Source organism: Alligator sinensis, unplaced genomic scaffold, assembly GCF_000455745.1.
Source record: "Alligator sinensis unplaced genomic scaffold, ASM45574v1 scaffold35_1, whole genome shotgun sequence".
NCBI lineage: Eukaryota > Metazoa > Chordata > Crocodylia > Alligatoridae > Alligator > Alligator sinensis.
In genome coordinates, this window is record NW_005842340.1 from 1,329,937 (window position 1) to 1,351,768 (window position 21,832).

Here is a 21,832-nt window from a genome sequence, read left to right on the forward strand (position 1 = left end):
TAATTTTTCTTTAAAAAGTGCTAAACATTGTTTTAAAACAATGATAGGGACCTATCACCTGGACAAGGGAGAAGAGATTGATGTCATATATCTTGACTTCAAAAAAGCCTTCAATCTGGTGTCCCATGATCGCCTCTTGGAGAAACTGGCCAATTGTCACCTTGGGTTCTCCACGATCCGCTGGCTGGAAAATTGGCTCCGGGGTTGGACCCAGAGGGTAGTAATCGATGGAAGTCACTCATCGTGGTGTCCTGTGACCAGTGGGGTCCCCCAAGGCTCTGTCCTTGGACCCATACTGTTCAACATCTTCATTAATGATGTGGACACTGGAGTCAGAAGCGGACTGGCCAAGTTCAGTTCGCCGATGACACCAACCTCTGGGGCAAAGCATCCACACCAGAAGACAGGCAGGTTATCCAGGCTGACCTGGACAGGCTCAGCAAGTGGGCAGACAAGAGCGGTGGCTAGTAAAGCGACCAAAACGCTGGCTTGCATCCATAGATGCTTCTCAAGCAAATCCCGGGACGTCATTCTCCCCCTGTACTCGGCCTTAGTGAGGCCGCAGCTGGAGTACTGCGTCCAGTTTTGGGCTCCACAATTCAAAAAGGATGTGGAGAAGCTTGAGAGAGTCCAGAGAAGAGCCACGCGCATGATCAGAGGTCAGGGAAGCAGACCCTACGATGACAGGCTGAGAGCCCTGGGGCTCTTTAGCCTGAAAAAGCGCAGGCTCAGGGGTGATCTGATGGCCACCTACAAGTTTATCAAGTGTGACCACCAGCATCTGGGGGAACGTTTGTTCACCAGAGCGCCCCAAGGGATGACGAGGTCGAATGGTCACAAACTACTTCAAGATCGTTTCAGGCTGGACATAAGGAAGAATTTCTTTACTGTCCGAGCCCCCAGGTCTGGAACAGCCTGCCATCAGAGGTGGTTCAAGCGCCTTCATTGAACACCTTCAAGATGAAACTGGATGCTCATCTTGCTGGGATCCTATGACCCCAGCTGACTTCCTGCCCTTTGGGCGGGGGGCTGGACTCGATGATCTTCCGAGGTCCCTTCCAGCCCTGATGTCTATGAAATCTATAAATCTATGAAAACAATCATATTTTCTGTAGTTCTTGATCTTTTTAGCCACTTCATTTTGACAAAACATCTGGAATCAAATCACTTGCACTTAGCATAAAACATCTCCCCCCCCCAGCTCACTGCTCTCCCTTGCAAAACAAGACGAAAACCCTCAAACAGCTGCACCTGGAGCTAGCCCAGTTGCAACAATTAAACAATCCCTTGGCCAAATCTTATGCCAAAGAATAAAAACAAATGTGGGAAAGCACCCTTCAGTCCCAATCATAAATTTGCCTTGATACTGTTCCTGTTACTTAAATGACTGTATTGTACAAATGTTTAAACATTTCTTCCTTTAAAGAGCACTGCTGCACCCTCAGTTATCCAGGCAGCTTGCCCAAGCTGTATATAACTCTGGTACCATGCATGTGAGCATTTACTGCAGGGACAGCAAAGGTTTGTTTCTTGGGTTCTTTGGAAGTGTGGTCAGATCTTTTTGTCATGCATCATTTCTGAAAGCTAGAGCTCATGTTGTAGCTGTGACAGGGTCTACACCATATTCTGACAGCTCTGCAGGGAATTTGTTAATGTAATCTGCCAGAAACAATGTTTGGGTTTTTTTAACTAAATTCTCTTCCAGATTGTAACCTGTTCGGGGCAGAGGACATCACTTTATTCTCAGGTTGTATATAGTATATCACCATGGGATCCTGGTTTCAGCTCCTGAGAACTAGACCAACATTATTGCCAGCTATGTTCAAGTTCCCCGCCTCAGCTTTCACTTGGGTATTACAGCAAGGGCTAAGACTGAACCACTGTAGGCAACTTTACAGGGGAAAAACAAATCACTTTCTCCATCTTGTCTTCACACTGCTGTGGGCATGAATGAAATAATGTTATATGAATGCTCATCTTAAATGGCACTTCCTCTTTGTGTAAGATGAGGTCTGCTTTCTTTCCCGGCTGAGTTGTTGGAAAGTTGCATGGTCCCAGTGACTCCAGAATGCTGCTGAAGTGGAAAGACAGCCATTTTGGCCATCCAGCAAAAGAGGTAATGTGGTTTGCCACTCAGTTCATACATTTTGATTTGTCTCTGCTGTGTAATTAAACTAAGGAAGGGGAGGCCCAAGTTTGCAGGCCTGTCTCTTCGAAAGCTCTGAGCTGGGTGCAGATTCAGATGACTGCATTCAGAAATAACTTTCATGCTACAACCTGCCAGTTGCAGTTGGAAAGTCCCATGTGACTTTAAGTGGTTGAATAATATATATTATGCCTCACTGGGGGGTTATCCCTCTCAAGCAGTCTCACCTGGCATAGCTAGGAATGGCATTAGAAGTTAAATCTCAGTTGCTTTCCTTTAAACTAAATACAGTGATGCTCCTTCCTGCATATTGGTCTCAGGGCTTTTGCAATAAAATCTTACCCTAACTGTGTAGGTGGTGGCAGGAGGGCTCGAGAATTTAAACCCCAGTTGATTTTCTTTTAAAATAAGTTTGGATTTCCCAGTTGGACTGGCTGTCATCTGCTCTCTGGTTTTGGCTAGTGCAGGCCCAGATTGGGACAACTCTGCTGGGGAAAGTGTTTGAGAGAGATCACTCACACTCAGTTCAAAGCCATTGGGCATAAGGAGCGCTAGTGGGTGATGATACAGCTAGATTCCCGTTTCAAAAACACAGGTCTCCCTTCCTCTTTTGTAGGAGGGAGTCTGAGACACTTGGAAACATGGGTGAAGCCATTGCCTGTTGCCTGATATGGGTAGCAGCATCCCCATCACCAAGAGGGAACCCCACAGTAAGCCCTGCAGCATTCGGTGCTAAGAGGAGCTGAGCTGAAGGTCCTTCCAGGATGATCCTGAAGACTTCTTACTAGCCTGTATTGTCTCTTTCCTGGTTCAAGAGGGAGAGGGCAGTGCTGAGATGTAGCAGCATGGGATGATTATGAGAGATGAATCCAGTGAACCCTGACTGGTCAATCATGATCACTGGCAGCTGAGGAGGGATGTGTGGCCTCAAATGACTCATGGACCTCTCTTTAGGTGTGCACCTGGAGTTCCTTGTTAGCACAGCAGATACCACCTTCAAGCATGTCCACATGGAGTGACTTAATGCACCTGCATGAACAGCATCATACAAAATTAGATCTAGAAGGGACCCCAGGGAACCTTTCACCTCAGGATAGGATCATCCCTTTGTCTAAACCACCCCAGCTAGGGTGGTTTATCTAACCTGTTCTTAAACTGTTGAAGGTAGATATACCACAACATCTTTATGTAATCTGTTCCAGTGCTGAACAACCCTCAGATTTAGAAAGTTCTTCTTAATACCCAATCTAAATATCCCTTGATGAAATTTAAGCACATTACTTCTTGCCCTGTCCTCTATGGGCACAAAGAAAAGTTGATCACTATCATCTATATAACAGTATTTTATGTATTTGAAGACTTATCAAATCTTCTGAATGCTAAGCAACGCCAGTTCTTCTCATATGTCACCTATCTTTTTGACTGCTCTCCTTTAGAGTTTCCAGTTTATGTCTTTCTTGAAGTGCAGCAACCCATAATGGCACAGTACTTTACATGAAAGGCTTCATTATTGCTGAACAGAGTGGAAGAATCACTTCCTGTGACTTGCAAGTGACATTCCTGTTAACAAACCACAGGATATTATTGGCTTATGTAACAAGAGCATGGCAAACCACAGGATATTATTGGCTCATTGTCATCTTCTTCACTATAGTCCCAGGTCCTTTTCTGCAGTATTGTAGCCCAGCCAGCTGTTCCCCCATCTGTATTTGTGCATGTGATTACTCTGTTTGAATGGCAGGATTTTGCATTTGTCCTTATTCAAATTTCATCTGATTAGTTTCAGACCAATTTTCCAATTTGTCAAGAGTATCTTAATTCTAATCTTATTTTCCAAAGTTGTCTTGACGTTATCTATAGATTTACAATGTGTGCACTCGATCCCATCTTCCAAGTCATTAATGAAGATCATAAACAGTACCAGATCCAGGAGAGAGCTGTGGTGAACCCCTCTTGGTACTTCCTCCCAATCAGACATGGAGTCATTGATGACATTTCTTTGAGCATAATTCTGGTAATCTGATCTGGAACTTGACTGCCCTCATTATTAGCAAATTATTCCTAATATCCAGTTTAAACCTCCCTTGTGTAGACACCATTTTTCCCAAGCACCCATCCTGAGTTTGATGGTCAACACCAGCAGCAACCAAGCGGAAGACCCTGAGGCCAGGGCTAGGGAGAGAGAAGAGCATGATTCAGAGAGGGTTTTTGTATAGCTCTCAACAGCCCTTAGGCTGTTGAGAGCATGTTGTGAAAAGTCATGTGAGGAAACACACCTCTTCCTCCCTTAGATACTGTGCATTTAGTTTAGTACTTGCTTAATAAAGAACTAACTAAATGCAAAGTAACTAGAGTTACTGTGCAGTAGCATGGTTATTTTGTGACACTTACTGCACATTAGCCTAATAACCCTGTGCACTAGGCTATTAGCATGGTTTTTAACCACTGCGCTACTGTGCAGTGTTATTAGGTTAATGCACAGTAAACCTCTTGTGTAGATGTGCCCAGGTAAACTGATCCACAGAAAAGTGAATTCAAACTGGCTGCTTCTGGACTGACACATCTCATTTCAACCATCTGAAATGTTTGGGGTCCATAAAGTTGTTTCTCTGTTTTATAATTTGAATATACTGGAACATTTTGTCTTTTGACATTTTTAGATATTTTATCTCAATGCAGAACAGAACTCAGTACTGAAACACCAGGATCTCCGTTAGAAATTTTCCAGCTAGTTCTAGTTTCTTGCCCTTGTGATTAAAGAAACCTATTCAAAACCATAACCAAGGCCATCTTAAAAGCTCAGAAACCACAAGAGACCTCTCCCCACACTAAATTCTTCATTAAGTCCTTTTTTGAAGTCAATTTCTTAATTAATGAGGGCCTAAATTGGGGGTGGGGGGGGCAAGGTTGGGTTTTTTTAAGTGATTGGGATTGATAAGGCTGGGGAGGGGTAGGTATGAAGCCAGGTGGTTACAATAAAGGATTGGCATCTAATTAGATACAGGAGAAACTTTACACAAAGGGCTAGGTCTCACATACTCACAGCTTTTCCCCTTCTGCTGATGGAAAAGCTGCTCTGTGTGGGTTAGGTCACCTTGGCTCCTGAACAGCCTTAAGTCTGGGGAGGGACTGCTGGTCTCTGGTTAGGGGCAATGGTTCCCATTCTTTCTTTAGCAGTTGGTTTATTAGTGATTTTGCAAAAATAGGCCCAGAGATGCCATCCTGGGAGAATTCACTGCCTGGCACAGGTGCACGAAAGGGAGCTAGCCTCACACCTTATTTTGTTTCAGAGCTAAAGTTCCAGATGCTATCCCCATGCTCTTCCTGACAGGGCTATTGTGCATCCTCAGCAGCCCCGGACTAGAGAGTGATGGAGCTCTCCTCACAGCTCCCTTTCTCTACCATCTCACAAAGCCCTGGTGGGGCCAACATTTGTGCACTGAGCTCCCTGCAGCTAGAGTGGCAAGTCTGGATGTGTACGGTATCTCCTGAAGGAGGAGAAGCTGTGGAGGTACGGGGCACACCTTGCTGAGTTCAGGCCTCTGAGAAGTATTATCTCTTTGTGGCTTTCAGGCCTGCCAAGACTTCAGTTTGCAGTCACCCCCCATTACACTAACACCTACAAACCCCAAACAAGCCTCTCAACCCTCTGGTACATAATGCTGCACACACACAAGGCAAATAAGGTAATCCCCCAGGAGAGGGACTCCCAGGATAAGGGTCAGGTGGGTACTGCAGACAGAAGACGTAGCAGTGGGGAAGAGCTTGTTTGGCCCAGTCATCTTCCAGTAAGAGGCAGCACTGCAGCAACACTGATAAGCTACAGGATTACATCTTTCTGCTGCCCCTGCTGAAAGGATCCATTTGCACTGCTGCCATAACTTGGACTTTTAACTAGGTCACTTAGATATTGCTAGCAGTACCCAGCACCAACTGCAAAGCCTAGCTAGGAAGCTGGGTAAACAGTCAAGCTGTTAATCTGTGCTGAGCTCCATGCCACTGTAACTGCATTGCCAGCAATACCTATGCTAGCTTGGGTAGGTCTTCAAAAGCAGTAGCCAAACTCTGCTAAAATCCATCTAACCCACACACCTCTAGTCTGGCCCAAGGTTTCTGTCTTTTATCCTGGGGCAGGGTGGGCAGGATCATTCCCTCCATGACAGCCAATCCTTGCCTCCTTGGGTCTCAGCTCCTTCTCCAATGAAAGGCTTATGAAGGTTTAGTAAGTGCAAGCAGGAGTTGTGGGTTAGGCAGTAGTAGCAAGCAAAGCTGATGCTTTTGAGAGTGATTAGATTTGCTGTAGGTACTAGGAGGGAATGAGGAAATGTAGGGTCTGGAGGGTACAGGAAAAGTTGAGGGGCTAGATGAAAGCACTAAAATACTGGGAGGGCTAAGGTAGGAGGGGAGTGGTTTGTTTTTTTTTTTTGCTTCTGCTGGCCAGGATTACCTGAAAGGTGGTTCCAAAGAGGATGAAGCTTTACTGTTCTCCGCAGGTAGCAGATAACAGAACATTAAGCAGTGGTCTTAAGTTGTAGCAAGGGAAGTTTAGTTTAGATATTAGGAAACAACTTTCTCACTAGGAGGGTAGTAAAGTACTGGCACAGGCTACCCAGAGAGGTTGTAGAATCTCCATCCTTGGATGTTTTTTAAGACTGGGCTAGACAAAGCCTTGGGTAGGATGATATAGTTGGGGGTGGTTCTGCTTTGAGCAGGGGGCTGGACTAGATATAACCTCCTGAGGTCCCTTCCAGTCCTCATTTTCTGTGATTCTATGACTGCTTTAGAAGGGAGTCTGGCATTAGGTCATGGTGCTGGATTAGCTAGCGCCGTGGCAAACTGCTGTTTATAACCTCAACAAACTCAGACTCTGCCAGACCCTGAGCTCCACACCCAAGTGCTAATTGCTTGTTAAGCTGGACCTTGTTGTGGGACCCAACCTTGTGCAGTTAGGAGAATGCACTGCACCTGTATCTTCTCTTTCCTCACTGCAGAGCACGGGGTTCAGACTGCAGATTTGTTCTCTCTTTTCAGATGGACCCAGGGGAAGACTTGATGTTCCCTGATCTCCAAGACTCCAGACAAAGCATCATCCCGGGAAGTCCCTGCATAAGTGAGGAACAGCTGTTGTCAGGTAAGTCACTGACAGTAAGTGAGGGTAAAAGGCTGGAATTCTAGCTGGCTGTGAAAAGCTCCCTTAAGTCTGTCTCCTTTCTCCTGTTCTCTATCTGGTTTGTTAGAGCTGGGCTGGGGTTATGTGCTTTCTTCTCATCTGGGGTTCTAGCACCTATTCAAAAATAAGAAATGTTTGGATGTCCCTGCCCTGCCCCCTTTTGTTTCCCTTTGTCTACAGTTGGAAAGAAGTTGAAAAAGTTAATGGGGGCCTGCTCAGCTGGAGCATCTTTAGGGTGAGGTTGGGGAGGGAGAAATGGTGGCCTTGCTTTGGACTGTGAGGCACAGTCCTTCTAGGATCTTGGGAGCATATACAAATTTATTGCTTCTCTGCAGTGGCAGGACATTGGCAGTGCCCACACCTCCCCTGCTTTTCCATATGGAATATTGCAGGGTGCTCTTAGTGTGAAGGCTATGGTGCCATGTAGCTCTGTGTGTGTGTGTGTGTGTGTGTGTGTGTGTGTGTGTAAGGGTGCAAAGGGGTGGCTTTGGTGAAACCCTTGGGCAATGGCTGCACGGGGGACTAGACTCAGTTACCCAGAAGGGTAACTGAGTCTAGTCCCCCGTGCAGCCATTGCCCAAGGATTTCCATCCTGTGCTCTCTTTCCTTCTCAGAGAATTTGGGAGACTGGCATTTCCCCACTTCTTGCTTCACTGTCAAGGGTCTGGAGGAGAGCAGGGCAGGTGGGGAAGGCTGCAGACAGGTGACCCCTACCTCTGTCAGCCACTATGCTCAGTTTGGGGCAGGAGGGAGCAAGGGAAGAGACTACCTGGCTTGTACGACCCTAAGTTTAGTTCCCATTTTTCTGCTCCATCATAGCTGTGGTGCTTTCAGTCCCCTTTCTATGGAACTCCAGCCAGCTCTGCACTAATGCATTGTGTGCTGGAAACAGAACCAAAATCTTCCTGTTTTTCTCACCTTGTACAGTTTTCTCATGAACATACTGTATATTGGAGAGAAGCTCAGGTCCCTGGGGATGCAGAGGGAGTTAAATTGCAGGGAATCTCTGAAATGATCAAGATGGTAGAGGGTTTGTGTGCTGAGAGAACATGAATAAGTAGCTAACATGAGCACCATTCTTTTCCTTTCCTTTCCTTTCCTTTCCTGCTTTCTGGGCTGTATTTCCAAAGTGTGTTCCTGGGCTCACCTCTTTATGAGAAGCGATGCATCTGTTTTACCCCTCCCTCTGCCCCTTTCCTTCTTATCTCTTCTTTCCATCTGTTCTCTCATCCTCTGTCCCCACTTTCACTTGCATTTGATGCCAAGTTGGAAGTCTTGCAAACTGTGAATGTGTTAGGTGTCATGTGTGGAGGTGGGAGGGGGAGCGAAATATGGACCCTTTTTATTCCAGTAGGTGACATTAATACAAGTGAAAATGAGGAGGAGAAATTAAGCCAGGAAGGTCCTGAGCAAAACGGGTTGTCTGAGCCATGTGTAGTGCTGAGTCCTGACAGGAGCAAAACCAGGCCAGAAAGACAACCGAGGAACAGAGGTGTTAAATCTACTCCCCAAGCAAGAGGCTCCAAGAAACTAACAACTATTGCTAATCCAGAGAGACCCCAAGCAGAGGAGAAGCCCTATAAGTGTATAGACTGTGGGAAGGGTTTCAAGGGGCACTCTGCCCTCTCTACCCACCTACAGATCCACACAGGGGCCAAACCCTTCGAATGCACCAAGTGTGAGAAGAGCTTCAACAGGAAGGCAAACCTCATGGTTCATGAGAGAATCCACACTGGGGAGAGGCCATATCAATGCAAAGAGTGTGAGAAGAGCTTCGGCTGCAGCTCAAACCTCATTGCGCACCGAAAAACCCACCTGAAAAAGAAACCTTACACTTGTGTCACGTGCACCAAGAGCTTTGCCACCAGCGCGGCCCTCATCCAGCACCAGAGGGTCCATGTAGAAGGGAAACTTTTCCAGTGCACCAAATGCACCAAAAGCTTCCGTCTGAGCTCCAACTTTATTAAGCATCAGAAAGTCCATGCAAAAGACAGCCCCCGTGAACATACCACAGGTAACTCGTGCTCAGGGCAAATGCGTGGGGGGGGGGGGGGAAGGAAATTCCATTGGTTCAATTCTAAATGCCACACAGACCCACAGGCCTATTTGTTACATGTGGGGATCTGTGGGGCTCAGCCCACAAAGAAACAGGTGGCCTCATCTGTTGTTTAGAAGGAGCTAAGTGTATAACTATTGGATACTTCAGGTAACTAAAGTGAAAATAGGGAAGGGAATGGGTTAAAGGTTAATGAGTGCTCCAAGCAGGGTGGGGGCACTGAGAAGAGCATGCTTGGCCAACGCCCGCTGGTCCTCAAACAAGTCCAGGGACACAGCACAGTGGACACCACAGAGTGAAACTGCCTGGAGATGTGAATGGATGAGGGACATGAAGATGGCCCCACAGTCACCAGAGATCCTCCTGGCCAGAGCCTCCTTCTGGTCAGATATATGGCCAGCTTTGCAAATGCCAGGAGGAGGTTGGCCAGGAGGTCCCAGGACTTGGTGGGGCCACAGATGGGGAGTGCAGAAAAGAAAAGGTGCCAGGAGTAGTGCAGCCAGAACCAATATAAGAGGTTCTTGAGTAGGCAGTGAAGAGGCTGCTACCTGGTGCACTTGAGGCATTGTGTGCCACCGTCTCCTCTCTACTGACAGAAGGGGCAGGTGTCAGGGGTAGCCATGAAATGCACCAGGTACACACCTGCACAGATTTGCAGAGAGCAAAGTGCGCAAGTTCATGTGTCTCTGACCATTTCCACTTCTCACCACCCCCACTTTATTTTTGAGCAGTGTAATATAGCAGTGCTTCTATCAGTCTCTTAAGAAAAAGCTCTTAATGCTAGAAGAACAGCTTTAGTGTCAAAGCCTTTTTCTTTTTTACCTAAGGAGGCTCAAACATTCAGTAAGCAATATAACAAAAGACTTAAACCCACCTACACTTCCAGTGGAAGGACTAGAAAAACTAGCTTGCTTTCCAGAGAGATCTTTTGTAATGTATGTGGAGTAGAACTATCCTTGGCTCTTATACTCGGCATACTAAAGCAGGCTATTACTTCAGGGCAGTTTTCTGTACACATCTTTATAATCTTGCATATTTTTATACAATAAAATCTGGGTAATTTGTCACTCCAGGGGGTTTGGTAATTATGACTAATTATCCCAGAGTGACTAATCATCAGTAGCTAGTTATTTTCAGCTTTTTTTTGTTATGAGATGTATGCCACATCTTTGCACGCCATATTGAGACAAGAGTAAAGAATGATTTTTGATGGAAAAAATATATCATGCAAATTTTTGGAGTGCAAATTATACATACAGTGGCTCACTCTGTGAGAACTGTAGTCATACAGACTTTCACATGTCTAATTTCTTACTGTACAAACCTAGAGTGCTCACTATGTAGTATTTAAATGTTATTCCATCATAATCAGATGAAGATTTTTTGCTTTGCACTCCTCAATGTACTCAGTGCCAAAATACCAGATGATTCTGCAAGTTACTAGAGAGGGCATAGGTCAGTGCTGACCAATTAGCAGGAGGAAATTCCATTGTGATTTAGTATGTATGTACATTTGGAAATTACACAATTACGCTTTAACAAATGATGAATTAGCCAGAATGTTTTGTGTTCAAATCGATAGGATTCTGGCAGGGATTCAATGCACGGACTAATAAACCCATAGTGATAAATTAACCTACTGACTAGTTAGCCAACTTGCACTGTATAAATAAAACTTGCTGGGTCAATCTATTTAAAAAGCAATATATTGTTTATAATAGATGACTAGAATAGGGTTCAGGCAGTATCACAACATCATTTTTAACAAACTTGTGAGAAAAGGCCTTTTAAAAAAAACCCAAAAACTTTCACACTGCTTATCTGTGGATTGGGGATTGACAGGCTAACTGAGTTAGCTTGCTAGCCTTCCCAAGGTGAACTGTGAAGACCATACTAGACTTCCCATTCCCAATATTGATAAAGTTAAAAAACCCTAAAGCAATACTTCATGAGCTTTTTTAAACAGATAATAAGTGGAGCTATGCTGTCTTTCTGCAATGGCAAGATACAGAGATGCCAAAGGAATATAGCATGAATGCAACACTGGTCCTACTTAATAGGTGGATCTTACATATTAAGTAGCAGGTATTGAACCTCCACTGTAAAATGCAGTGTGCTGCCCTGTATAATGCACCAAAAGATGCACATACTGACTTCAGTTTGTAGATTCACCTAGGATACATGTTTGTCTTCACCACATTTGAAGTGAATCAGAAACATAGTTCAAGAATTATCACCTTCCCCACTAACACTTATTCCCCACCCCCCACCAAAAAAAAAATTACTAAATTTGACGATGTCTTTGTTTAACTCAAAGGAGGATGTAGGTGGGTGTAGAAAGGAGACTTCTTTCTGAACTGCAGCAGCTGAAGCAGAAAATTATATAAGGAGGAAAATTTTAAATATAATGATATGGTGGGAAAAGCTTTTTATGCCATGAATGAATCTCTTTTGCTCTAATGCAATTAATGTAGATCATAGTGATTGCTGGTAACCTTAAATAAAGGGAGTGGGAATGAGATTCAGCTACCTCACGTGGTATGTGCCTGGTCAACTTTATCAGTATAAAACAGTGCCATGTTGGTCTGGTGGAAGGCAGTAGAGAACTGGACACTCAAATGCAAACCCTCTTCCTTTCCAATATTGACTGTTCAGCTCGTAGGTTTGCCTGACACTTAGCGCACAATTTCTGTTGGATGTGAAGGTGCTGTTTAGAAACCTCTATTATGCTATTTTCTTTCTGTAGAACTAGCATTTCAGGAGAAGAAACCAAGCGGTGGTGCAGAGAAGGTTGCCCTGGACCAGTCAAAATTGCTCCTTGAGGAATGTAAGTATGAGCAGACTTCAGAAATGCCAGGCATTGTGTGCATGCATTTGAAACTAGAAACTAATGTCGTATCTTCTTTGTACAGTGAGGAGAATGAGGGAGAATGTGGATATGCTTCTCCTGAATCAGCAGAGTCAGTTACAAGTTCTGCAAGAGATTCAGAAGCAGCTGAGCATCCTCCTCCCAGGCAACGATCTCATTAACTCAAATGTATACAGCTTGGGGCTCCTGCTGGGACAGCAGGCAGCTGCAATGGCCTCTCTGTCTTGTCCCCAGCTACTTAATCCCAGCAGTCTTCTCCCCAGAAGTGCCCGGCCTCTTTCATCCCAGTCATCCACTTCTGAAGTGTTCACCCCTGTCCTGCCCCCACTCTCCCAATTCTCTCTTACTCGTCCAGCTGCTTAGCACTCCTTGTACTGCCAGTATATCAACTGCAACTTCATGTGGGTGCTTTTTTGTATTGATTTACTCTTCAATAGGAAGGGCTAGGCTTGCCCACAGGAAGTCACAATCATGGTCTCTCTCCAAGTGCTGTAGTAGTGACCCTGACTGTGAGTCTGGAACACTCTTTACCAAGATGTACTTAGCAAGCTTGTAGTAGGGGAGGTATAATCCATCCTGTCTGCCCCTTGTAGTAAGTGGTTTGAGAGAGAGAGAGAGAGAGAGGGAGATATAGATATAGACGTGTTTCATGTGACCCAAATGTGTTCTTCATTCTGGAGCAGATACAGGGAGAGTACCCTCTCTCTGGTGCTGTATGAAGCGTTTGGTAACTGGCCCTTACTGAGATGCGCATGAAATTTTAACCACAGCATACCTTGCAGATATGCCCTTAGTAGCAAGCTGAAAGCAAGGACACAATCGTTGAGGATGAATTAGAGGGACTTGCGTGAGGGCTGCTTAAATGCATCTAAGCAAGATGATCTGAATGGGCATGCAGTTGAGCAGGATGTCCTTACATGAGAGAAACTTTACTGAGGCTTCTTTAATTTGGCAAGATGTTAAATTATGCAAGCAGAATGGCCCTCTACGTCTACTAGTTGGCTTTGTTCATATTGCTTTAGATTTAGTCATTTCTTTTTGTTTGTTTTTGGAGACTTCTCAGTGAAGAGGTTTAAAAACCCATGCCACTTCATACAGCGCTCTTAGTGGTGGTCAACCACAATTTTTGTTTTAATCTTTTTTTTTTTTTCCCCCTTTAAAGACACTATTCTTTAAATGTGCTGTAGTGGCAGAGAGGAAGTGTTGCTTGTCTGGTGTTTTAATAGGTAGCTAACCTTTTCCGGCATAATTCATTAGGGGAATGGATTGTGACCCTTAAAGATGCCCAGCCTTCCAGTCCACATCCCAAGAAAATGACTGAGACTTGCAGAGAGAGAAAGCTCAGCTCCATCGTTCACAGCTGGGACTCAGTGCCCGTGGGAGTCGCTATGAGCTAGGTCAAGTCTTGAGAAAGAAAGGAGTAAGCAGAATGGCGATAGGATAATCCTTCCTTTGGCACAGGCTACAGCAGTACTAGACTTAAGAATGGCAAGGCATGAGGGCACCCATTATACCAAACCCCCATGTGAAGAATCATAGGCATAAAGCAGTTCCCTTAGACTCATGGGCCAAACATGATTTAGTTCGTAGTTTCTTGTTGTTTATTAGGAGATGTGCACCTTGTTGAAGCATCACTTTTACACCCCCCCTTCCTGCCCTTCCTGTTTACATTATAGTGACAGATTTGGATTTTCCACATGTGGAGGAGCACTTTGCTCCACAACTAGGCCTGTTGTAAAATTAAAACATTGCTTTTGCTTAGAAGTAAAAGTAGAAGTCCTGTGTACACTACTTATGTCTCTTCTGTAGTCCAAGAGTGAGGCGAGGTGCTTATGCCCTTTGTGGCTTAGATGCTTTGCTGTACTGTGCTGCATGTGCTTTTCCTCTCATCGCTTTTCATCCTTAATCTGTGCCACTTGCTCACTGGAAGGCTCTGAACATCCAAATCTGTCACACAGGTTCAATGTAACTTTGTTTCTCTCAGGCACAGCGGTCAGTCATAACCCCTCCCTGGAGAGGAAGGAGTTTTAGCTTTGCCCTGCACTCAGTACCAAATGCATTATCCGTCCAGCTGGGGGGACAGCTCGCACTCAAATACCCTACCGACATCTAAATTGTTAGGAACAAACACCTGGCCAACTTTAAAAACAAACAAACAAAAAAAAGAGTGGCTAAACACAGCTAGCTTTTACTGACATTACTCTGACTGCAAGTTCTTCACACTAAATACAGACATTCCTATTCTGTTGGACTGCAACAGTGTTTGTTAGCACTACTTCTATCCTCCTTCTCCCTTGAAGCTCTGAATGACTGACTTAATTCCCAGCCCTGCAGGAAACAGACCCCTAGTCTAATTTGTTAATTGCATGATTCTCCTGTCCTGGATATTGTCTTGCATTCTTACTCCTCCTGCTTGAAGTATGACGTTTTGCTCTGCAACACTGAACAAGAGGTAGCTATGAGACTCAGGCCATGCTGCATTAGAATAGCTAGTTTTCCTTGTGGGGGAGCAAATTTACTCCGGCAGTGCTGTGGCTACACATGTGGACATGGAGATTGTAGGCCCAGAGGAAAGTGCACCTGCTCTTGGGGCAGACATGGGACTTGCCCACATGTATTTGCTGATGCCGGGTCAGGAACAGTGAGCAGCTGAAGCTTCTATTGCAGGCTGTGCCGTAATAAGGGCTCCCTTCCAAGGACTACCCCTGGTCCTGCTTCCCCTGCAAGCTCCAGGTTTGAGGAATCTCCTCTTCTGCTGGATGCTGCTCTTGCAGCTTTTCAGTTCCCTCTGGCCCCCAAAGCTTTCCTTGTAGGCAAAAGAGGCACATCATTTCCTGCTTTTCTCAGTCCTGGCTGACAGGAGTGAGAACCTCCCCAAGACCCTTTTTGCTTTTGTATGGGGTCTCTCTCTATTTGTCACATTGCTCTTCTGGCAATACAACCTATGCTGCCCCTTGTAGGTCATTTGCTACAAAAGGCTTTTTTCTGCCAACTCCCCCAGATAAAGACTGTTGAGCACTTTCTGCAGCAGGCTCCTCCTTGCATCAGCTCAGTGCCTTTTCATTAGCTGATTGGAAGAGGAAATCCATGTATTACTGTGGCACAGGTGACAAAGGAAAAACAGAGCAGCAGCCATAGGATGCAATTCAGGAAGTCTCAAACCTTTCCTCAGAGAAAGGCTAATGCTAAGCATCCACTGACATGAAGGAGTCTCAGGAGGCCTGACTTGATCTGATGTGTCAAAGAAGACAGCTTGGATCTGTTCTAGCAGGGGACTAATTATGTGAACCCCAGAAGGTGCAATTGAAGAGCGGGTAAGCATTGGAGGAGAGGGTGGGGAGTGAGCAGTGGAAATCACAGGAAGAGGGAAAGGAAGAGATGGAATGAAACAAGGAAGAGAGCCTGGGATGTGGAAAGGGGGAAGGACAGTAAAGAAGTGACCATGGGGTGCCTGGCACAGAAAAAGGCGGAAACAATAAGATAACAAAATAAAACTAGGAAAAAAAGAGAAAGTGATACCCAGCTCGAACACAGCACACTGAAAAGTGAAGTATATGGGACACTTAGGGAGAGAACACTCTTAAATTCAGCAGTACAGTGTCCAGAACAGACAGATGGGGCATTTTCCATCCCTTCAACACACAACCCTCCCCCTACCTCCTTGCAATGCGTGGGTTGCTGAACAGCAATTGTGGCCTAGATCTGTCTCTTGGCATAAAGGCTCTAGCTGCAGGGTTTCCTGGCAAATAGCCCTGGACTCTGATCCCAGTGTCCTCCCTCAAGGACAAAGAGCTGTCTGACAAGATACCCTTCCTGGCCCATGCCACAGGGGCTGGGGGCAGGGGAAGTGGTGGGTCTGTCTGGGTAGGGAACAGACACAAGCCTTTTTAAGTCACTTATCCATTGTGATTTCAAAAAGTAGTCTCTGGACAGGAATCGTTCTCAGTGGTCTATAGGGGAGCTCAGGACAGCTCCAGGATGTGTCAAACAGCAATACAAAGGAGCTGCTGACCCTGGGCCCAGAGGCAGCACAAGACATCAAGGTGGCACGTGCGCAGTGGTGCTGAAGGCTCAGGGGAACCACTCAGTGCAGGCCTGGTGCTTTGGCATAATTCAGCTGTAGGGGCTCTGGCTCTACCCCACGTGTGTGAAATGCACAGGCCAGGCCACCCCATCATGAGACTGCTCACATTTAAAAAAACAGCCCTTCATCCCAAATACAGTTTGTTACTTTTGCCAGAAAAAACTCAAATACTAAAAACAAGACACTTGTCAAAGGGGAGCCCATTTACCTTAACACTCACCTTGCTGCAGAGGGGTGAGTGTCACTACCCACTGTCTATCTTTCCTGTACTTTCTCCCTCATGGACTTGCTCTGTGTAGTCACCTGCCCCTTGTATTTCTATCACTCCCTTTCAACCTCCAATCCTTACTTCCCCCATTCACCCACACTCTCTCTGTACCATTTTCAAACCATGTGGGGGAGGGGGGAATTATTTTGACTAAGGGCAGCCTGGCTTCTGTCCCACTGGAAACCTAAGAGACAACCACTGTCCTTGCTAAACGCTCAATTCCAAACCCTCAAGAGAAATAGCACTGATCTGAATTCCAGGAGACTCCATCTATAGTGTGGGAAATAGGATGTCTGCTGCCAAAAGTCCACAAGAATGATTTGGAAACCATGATAAAAGACACACCGAATGCCGGGCATGACACGGCTCAGAGAGCTCAAAAAGCAGCAGGAAAGTAACCAGTCCCCACTGACCAGAAAATGCCCGTGCTTCTCCACGTACTCTGTTTCAAACCCTAATATGAGATGCATCCACGTGGTCAATCCTCCCCACTGATTCCTCTGTTGTGATGGGTCACACAAACACAAGCATCACACCATGACCATGTACCATTCTCCCCCCACCAACCTGCAAAGATCTTGTTCATGGTGAAAGCAGAAGTTGCTATGATAACAGATGGCTTTGTTGCAATCTCAGCTGTTTTACCCTCACTAAAGGTGCCAGAGGTGACATTAAATCACTCCTCACCTATGTAGGCCTCTCTTGGTATCAACCATTCCTTGCAGCCCTGGCCCTCTGGGAGGCATGGCTCTTTGGCTCATTCCATCTGGGAGAACACATGAGGTTTGGGAGTATCAGAAAGGCTGTTGGAAGAAGTGGGGCAAGGAAGACCAAAATTGTTAAGATGGTTATGGAGCATTTGTGACGCATGCATTTTTAGATTTATGAACTGAAGCTGATGGGAGGGAAATGGAATACCCCAGGAGCTCAGAGGACTAATGTAGAAACTTTTGGAGACAGCAAAAAATGGCAGGGAAAGTTGAATTGGTTCCCTTTATGGGAGATGTAAGCATGTCCATAAAAGGGGGACCCAAGGCAGTCCCAGTGCTAATCTACATATTCATTTCTTAATGTAAACAGAGACCAAAACCATCTCTGTGACTGGTCTCCAGTAGCCCCAGGCTGGATGAATAGGGCAATGCTACCTGACTGCGGGTTAGCTGCCACATACAATGATGGGGCTGGGAAATAGAACAGACTCTCTGTGCCTATTCAAACAGTAGTTCAGGACAGTGTGGAGGTGACAGGTTCCCTCAGACTTACTGGGGAAATGACAGCTGATCATCTAACCACCTAAGAGACCCTTGAGCCACAGCCAGTCATGCTCTGGGACACCACACAGCATTTATGCAACATGGGAAAATGCATCTTTATCCAGTGAGACCAGTCTCATAGTTCTCCTGCACGACATCCCTGTAGAGCTGCTTCTTCTGCCTTTTGTCCAAATGGCCTCACTCCTTGGTGAGATACACGGCCATATCACTGAATGTGAATGACACCTGAAAGGGGATCAACGTGAGCCACTTCCACATAGTGATCGCCAGTAACATCTCTGATGGCCAAGAGCTCCCGAATTGGCAAAAATGCCAAAGTGCACAAAGATAAAGATACGGATGCCTTTTTTGTCATAAGAAATAAGAATGACACCTGAAACAACCAGGGACCGTAGCAGGATCAGCCTCTGGTGGGTGGGAAATTCCACACCTCAGTCACAGATTGAGCAGTGACAGATACCTAATAGCATAAAAAATGCTCTCAGGCCTATGGCAAGGACTCAGGTGAAGGGGCTATCTGGATACAAGACCATGTTTGTGACTGTTTTAGGTAAGCAGGTGGAAAAAGATGAGAGGATAGGGCAGGGTAAGAGACAGCTAGGGGAGGAGCTCAGGGTAGAGATGGAGGCTTAGAAAACAGCATGAATGCAAAGAAGTCAACAGATGAAGTCAGCTTCAACAGCAACTTGCATGGGACAGCAGTCTCACTGAATCTTCCTCCTCAGTAATGGTTTTTCCTTGAGAAAGATCCAGCTTTTCTTGCTGTCACTCTCATAGGCTTCCCTCGGATCAACATCCAGCTCCCCCAGTCAAGACCAGCTTGGGAAGTCCTGGCAGCAATACATTCCTTTATCAAGATAGCTATAACAATTCTCTGAAAGACTAAGTTTCACTGTCACCCCTTCCTCTGTGTTACTAGCTGCCAGGGAATCAGACATTTGAAATCTCAAGAGAGTAAGAAGCTGGGAAGGTTCTGAATCCTGTTTGAAGAAATATCCAGCAAATTAAAAAAAAACATAAAGTGGGCTCATTGCAGGTGGTGTCTTCATATATCCACATTTTAAATCCCTTCCTTCCCCTTCACCTTCCTTAGGATCATAGGAAAGCAGGGCTTGAAGGGACCTCACATGGTTATCTAATCCAGCCCCCTGCTCGAGGCAGGTTCATCCCTGGCTAAACCATCCCAGCCAAGTGTCTGTCTAACCTGCTCCTGAACATTTTTAGGGATGGAGATTCCACAGCTTCTCTTGGTAGCCTGTTTCAATCCCTGACCACCTTTGCAGAGAGGACATTTTTCTTTATCTCTGACCTAAATTTCCTCTGCTGTCAGCCCTTGCTCCTAGTCCTGGTTCTAGCTTTGTATTTTCTCCAGAACCAGCAGTTTCATCATCTGCTCCTTCATGTGGGACCCACTTTAGCCACTGACCAGAAAGCTTATAGAGTCAGTTACATGGGGTCCTCCTGCTTGTTGATAGCAAAACTGCCTGAAGCATCTGCAGTGCAGCTCTGAGCTGACAGTGTCCCACCGAAAGACAGCTTCCTTCCCATTGGGAAAAAGGAAAATGTTAAAAATTATAGTTATTACATGGCCCAGTAGAGTTGGAAGACAGTCCAGAACTCTGTGCATAGCAGCTACATAGGCACATAGTTGTTGTATGCTGGCATAATCTAAGACATGCAGTTAGTTATGCAGCTTATGCTAGCAAGAATGTAAAGTGATTACAAAAATTTCAATGTGATGCTATAGAAAGAAAAGACAGAACCGACCCCACACGTGGTAACTGCAACGGTACAAATGTTGTAAGATTGTCAGGAATTCTTAGTCAATGGCTTTAGTATGCAATGTACTATTGCTGGGATGGGGAATATTCAAAGGCCCCAGCAGTCTTTGCAAGTCTATGGTCTAGGGGAGGAGAATTCAGTCCATTCCCCCCACTCTTGCTTCCAGCAGGTACATCCAGGACAAGCTCAGGCTCTTCCATCCACCTAACTTTCAGTAACAGTTTTTTACTTTCCATTCCCAGAGACCACAGGAGGTTCAGCTCTATCAACATCTTTCCTGACTCACCCCAGGCAGCTTTAAGTAGTGAACAACCTGGCTTCATTGCCTTATTTTTAATAGCCAGGACTTCATCTCACTTAGAACCATTATAAGTCTAAGCCTGACCCACAAGGAGAACCAGGCTCAGAATTTACATTGCAGTGAACTGCTGCTCCTCCTCTTACACCCAAAGGCCACATCCACATGAGCATGGATGCTTGGTTCCCTGGGAACAGCTAGTAATGGCATACCTTGTGCCACCGCTAGCTGTCCCCAGAGAATGCCTGTGTCATGCGCCCTCTGGCTTGTGGCAAGTTACCCCAGGTTGGGTAGGGGAGGCTGGGGTCAGCAGTTTGTGCTCGGTGGTTCTACCCCACCATTTTCCTCTCTCCTCATTCTCACATAGGCATATGGTTTCCCTCCCTGCTTGCTAGATCCCTGTCCCACCAGGATCCTATCAGTCCCCAAGGACCCCACCAGAGCTTGTGAGCCCCTGGTTCACACCTACTTCTCAGCCAGCTCCTTCTGCCTTCTAACAGTGCAGGATGTCACCACCTGCCCTGAGAGCAGCCTGGCTTCACTGCCTTTAAAACAACCTGAAGCAGAGGGCACCTTTACCCAGGGAAGCCTGATGTCACAGGCCCTAGAAAACAAAAGAAAACAAGGGCCAACTTATCAAAGGAGGGGGATTCTCTGATCAGCGAAGGGCACCCCTGATCTAGCCTGTGCTGCTTGTCTCCTCTACCACCATTGCACCCCTCCAGCCATCCCCTTTCAGGGCTTTGGGGGAGATGCAGCTGGGAGACAACCCATGCATTGCTGAAGTGGTTTCTAAGCAGAACTCTTAGGTCATGTGCCCACGTGCCGTGACAGTTCCCAGGTGATTGCAGGGCAGCAGCTCACAACCTTTCTAGACTCCAGGTAGCTCTCTTGGGACTCAGGGCCCCCCTCAGAAGACACCAGCTCTTAGCTCTTACGTTTATTTTTTGACAGTGGGAAAATAACAGAGCAATTCTCCTCTTTGCTCCACGTGGCCGTTGACACTTGGGACTCCTCTTGGAAACCCTGGGGTTTCTCGAGCAACTCCTGCGTGCACCCCTAAGAGGGTACCCACTGCGTTACACCCTGTCACCCCCCTGAGTACCCCAAGCCGCCTCTGGCTGAGAACGGCTGCTTTACGGTTTCTTGGGCGACTCCTGCATGCACCTCTAAGAACGCTCCAGCTGCGTGGCAGCCCACTACCCCCGAGGGCATGCCAAGGCATCTCTGGCTGAGGATGGCTGCTTTGAGAGACGCCTCATCGCAAAGTCCTCAGGGTTGGCAGGGGGGTCTCCCCGCTGACTCTGACCCACCCCCGCCTCCTGCTTTCGTCCTGGCATCTTGTTAGTTTTGCCGATTGCTTGCAAAGGCCTGGGAGCAGGTCCGCGGGTCCCAGCCCCCGGTCCGCCCGCGCCTGCGCAAGCGAGGGGGGTGGGGGGGCCGTAGCCCCGCCCCCTCCTCAGCTCTCCCCCTGCAAGCACCATAGAACGGACCAGGAGTTCCGCCCGCATTAGCCTCCCTCTTGGTGAGGTACTTCCGGGCCCGCTCTGGTAAGTGGGGAGGACGGCTAGGGGGCGGAGAAAAGCAGAACTCTATGGTTTTAACCCTTTCGCTGCCCAGTGGCGCGCTCCCAGCTGTCTGAACGTAAAGCCTGGTCGGGGTAGCAGATCTTGGAGCCACGTGGGGGCGGGAGCGCCTCAGAGGTCGTCTGCTTTTGTGTCCTTATCCCCTCTCAGTCTTCTCTTCGCTAAACTAAATGCGCCCAGTTCCCTCAGTCTTTCCCCATAAGTCATGTGCCCCAGCCCCTTCACCGTTTCCGCTGCCCTCTTCAATGTATCGGCATCCTTTCTGTAGGGGGCAAGGCTCCTTGGGTAAATTTGGTATC

At 46.5% G+C, this 21,832-nt stretch overlaps 1 protein-coding gene across 7 annotated transcripts; it reads left to right on the top strand.

The window, feature by feature from the left end:
- The first annotated feature begins 2,039 nt into the window (after positions 1-2,039).
- Positions 2,040-21,364, top strand: LOC102380031 (gastrula zinc finger protein XlCGF7.1-like). 7 transcript variants are annotated; one of them, XM_014522307.1, is made up of 5 exons: positions 2,040-2,116; positions 7,178-7,277; positions 8,668-9,330; positions 12,119-12,199; positions 12,285-13,764. In XM_014522307.1, the coding sequence occupies exons 1-5, from the start codon at positions 2,069-2,071 to the stop codon at positions 12,602-12,604; spliced, it is 1,212 nt and encodes a 403-aa protein (XP_014377793.1). In that variant the 5' UTR covers positions 2,040-2,068; the 3' UTR covers positions 12,605-13,764. The 7 variants fall into 7 exon arrangements, with proteins under 7 accessions (XP_014377793.1, XP_025065979.1, XP_014377797.1 ...); XM_025210194.1 differs by lacking the exon at positions 2,040-2,116 and adding an exon at positions 5,502-5,657 and having other exon boundaries at positions 8,671-9,330; XM_014522311.2 differs by lacking the exons at positions 2,040-2,116; positions 12,285-13,764 and adding exons at positions 5,574-5,657; positions 20,902-21,364.
- Positions 21,365-21,832: the final 468 nt, after the last annotated feature.

What these genes read in the sequence shown, in the direction of transcription:
- LOC102380031 (XM_025210194.1), top strand. Translation starts at nt 5,517, where the DNA reads ATGGAGCTCTCCTCACAGCTCCCTTTCTCTACCATCTCACAAAGCCCT. An exon ending in AAGGAGGAGAAGCTGTGGAG is followed by an intron (nt 5,658 to 7,177) that starts GTACGGGGCACA and finishes CTCTCTTTTCAG; the next exon opens with ATGGACCCAGGGGAAGACTT. An exon ending in TGAGGAACAGCTGTTGTCAG is followed by an intron (nt 7,278 to 8,670) that starts GTAAGTCACTGA and finishes TTATTCCAGTAG; the next exon opens with GTGACATTAATACAAGTGAA.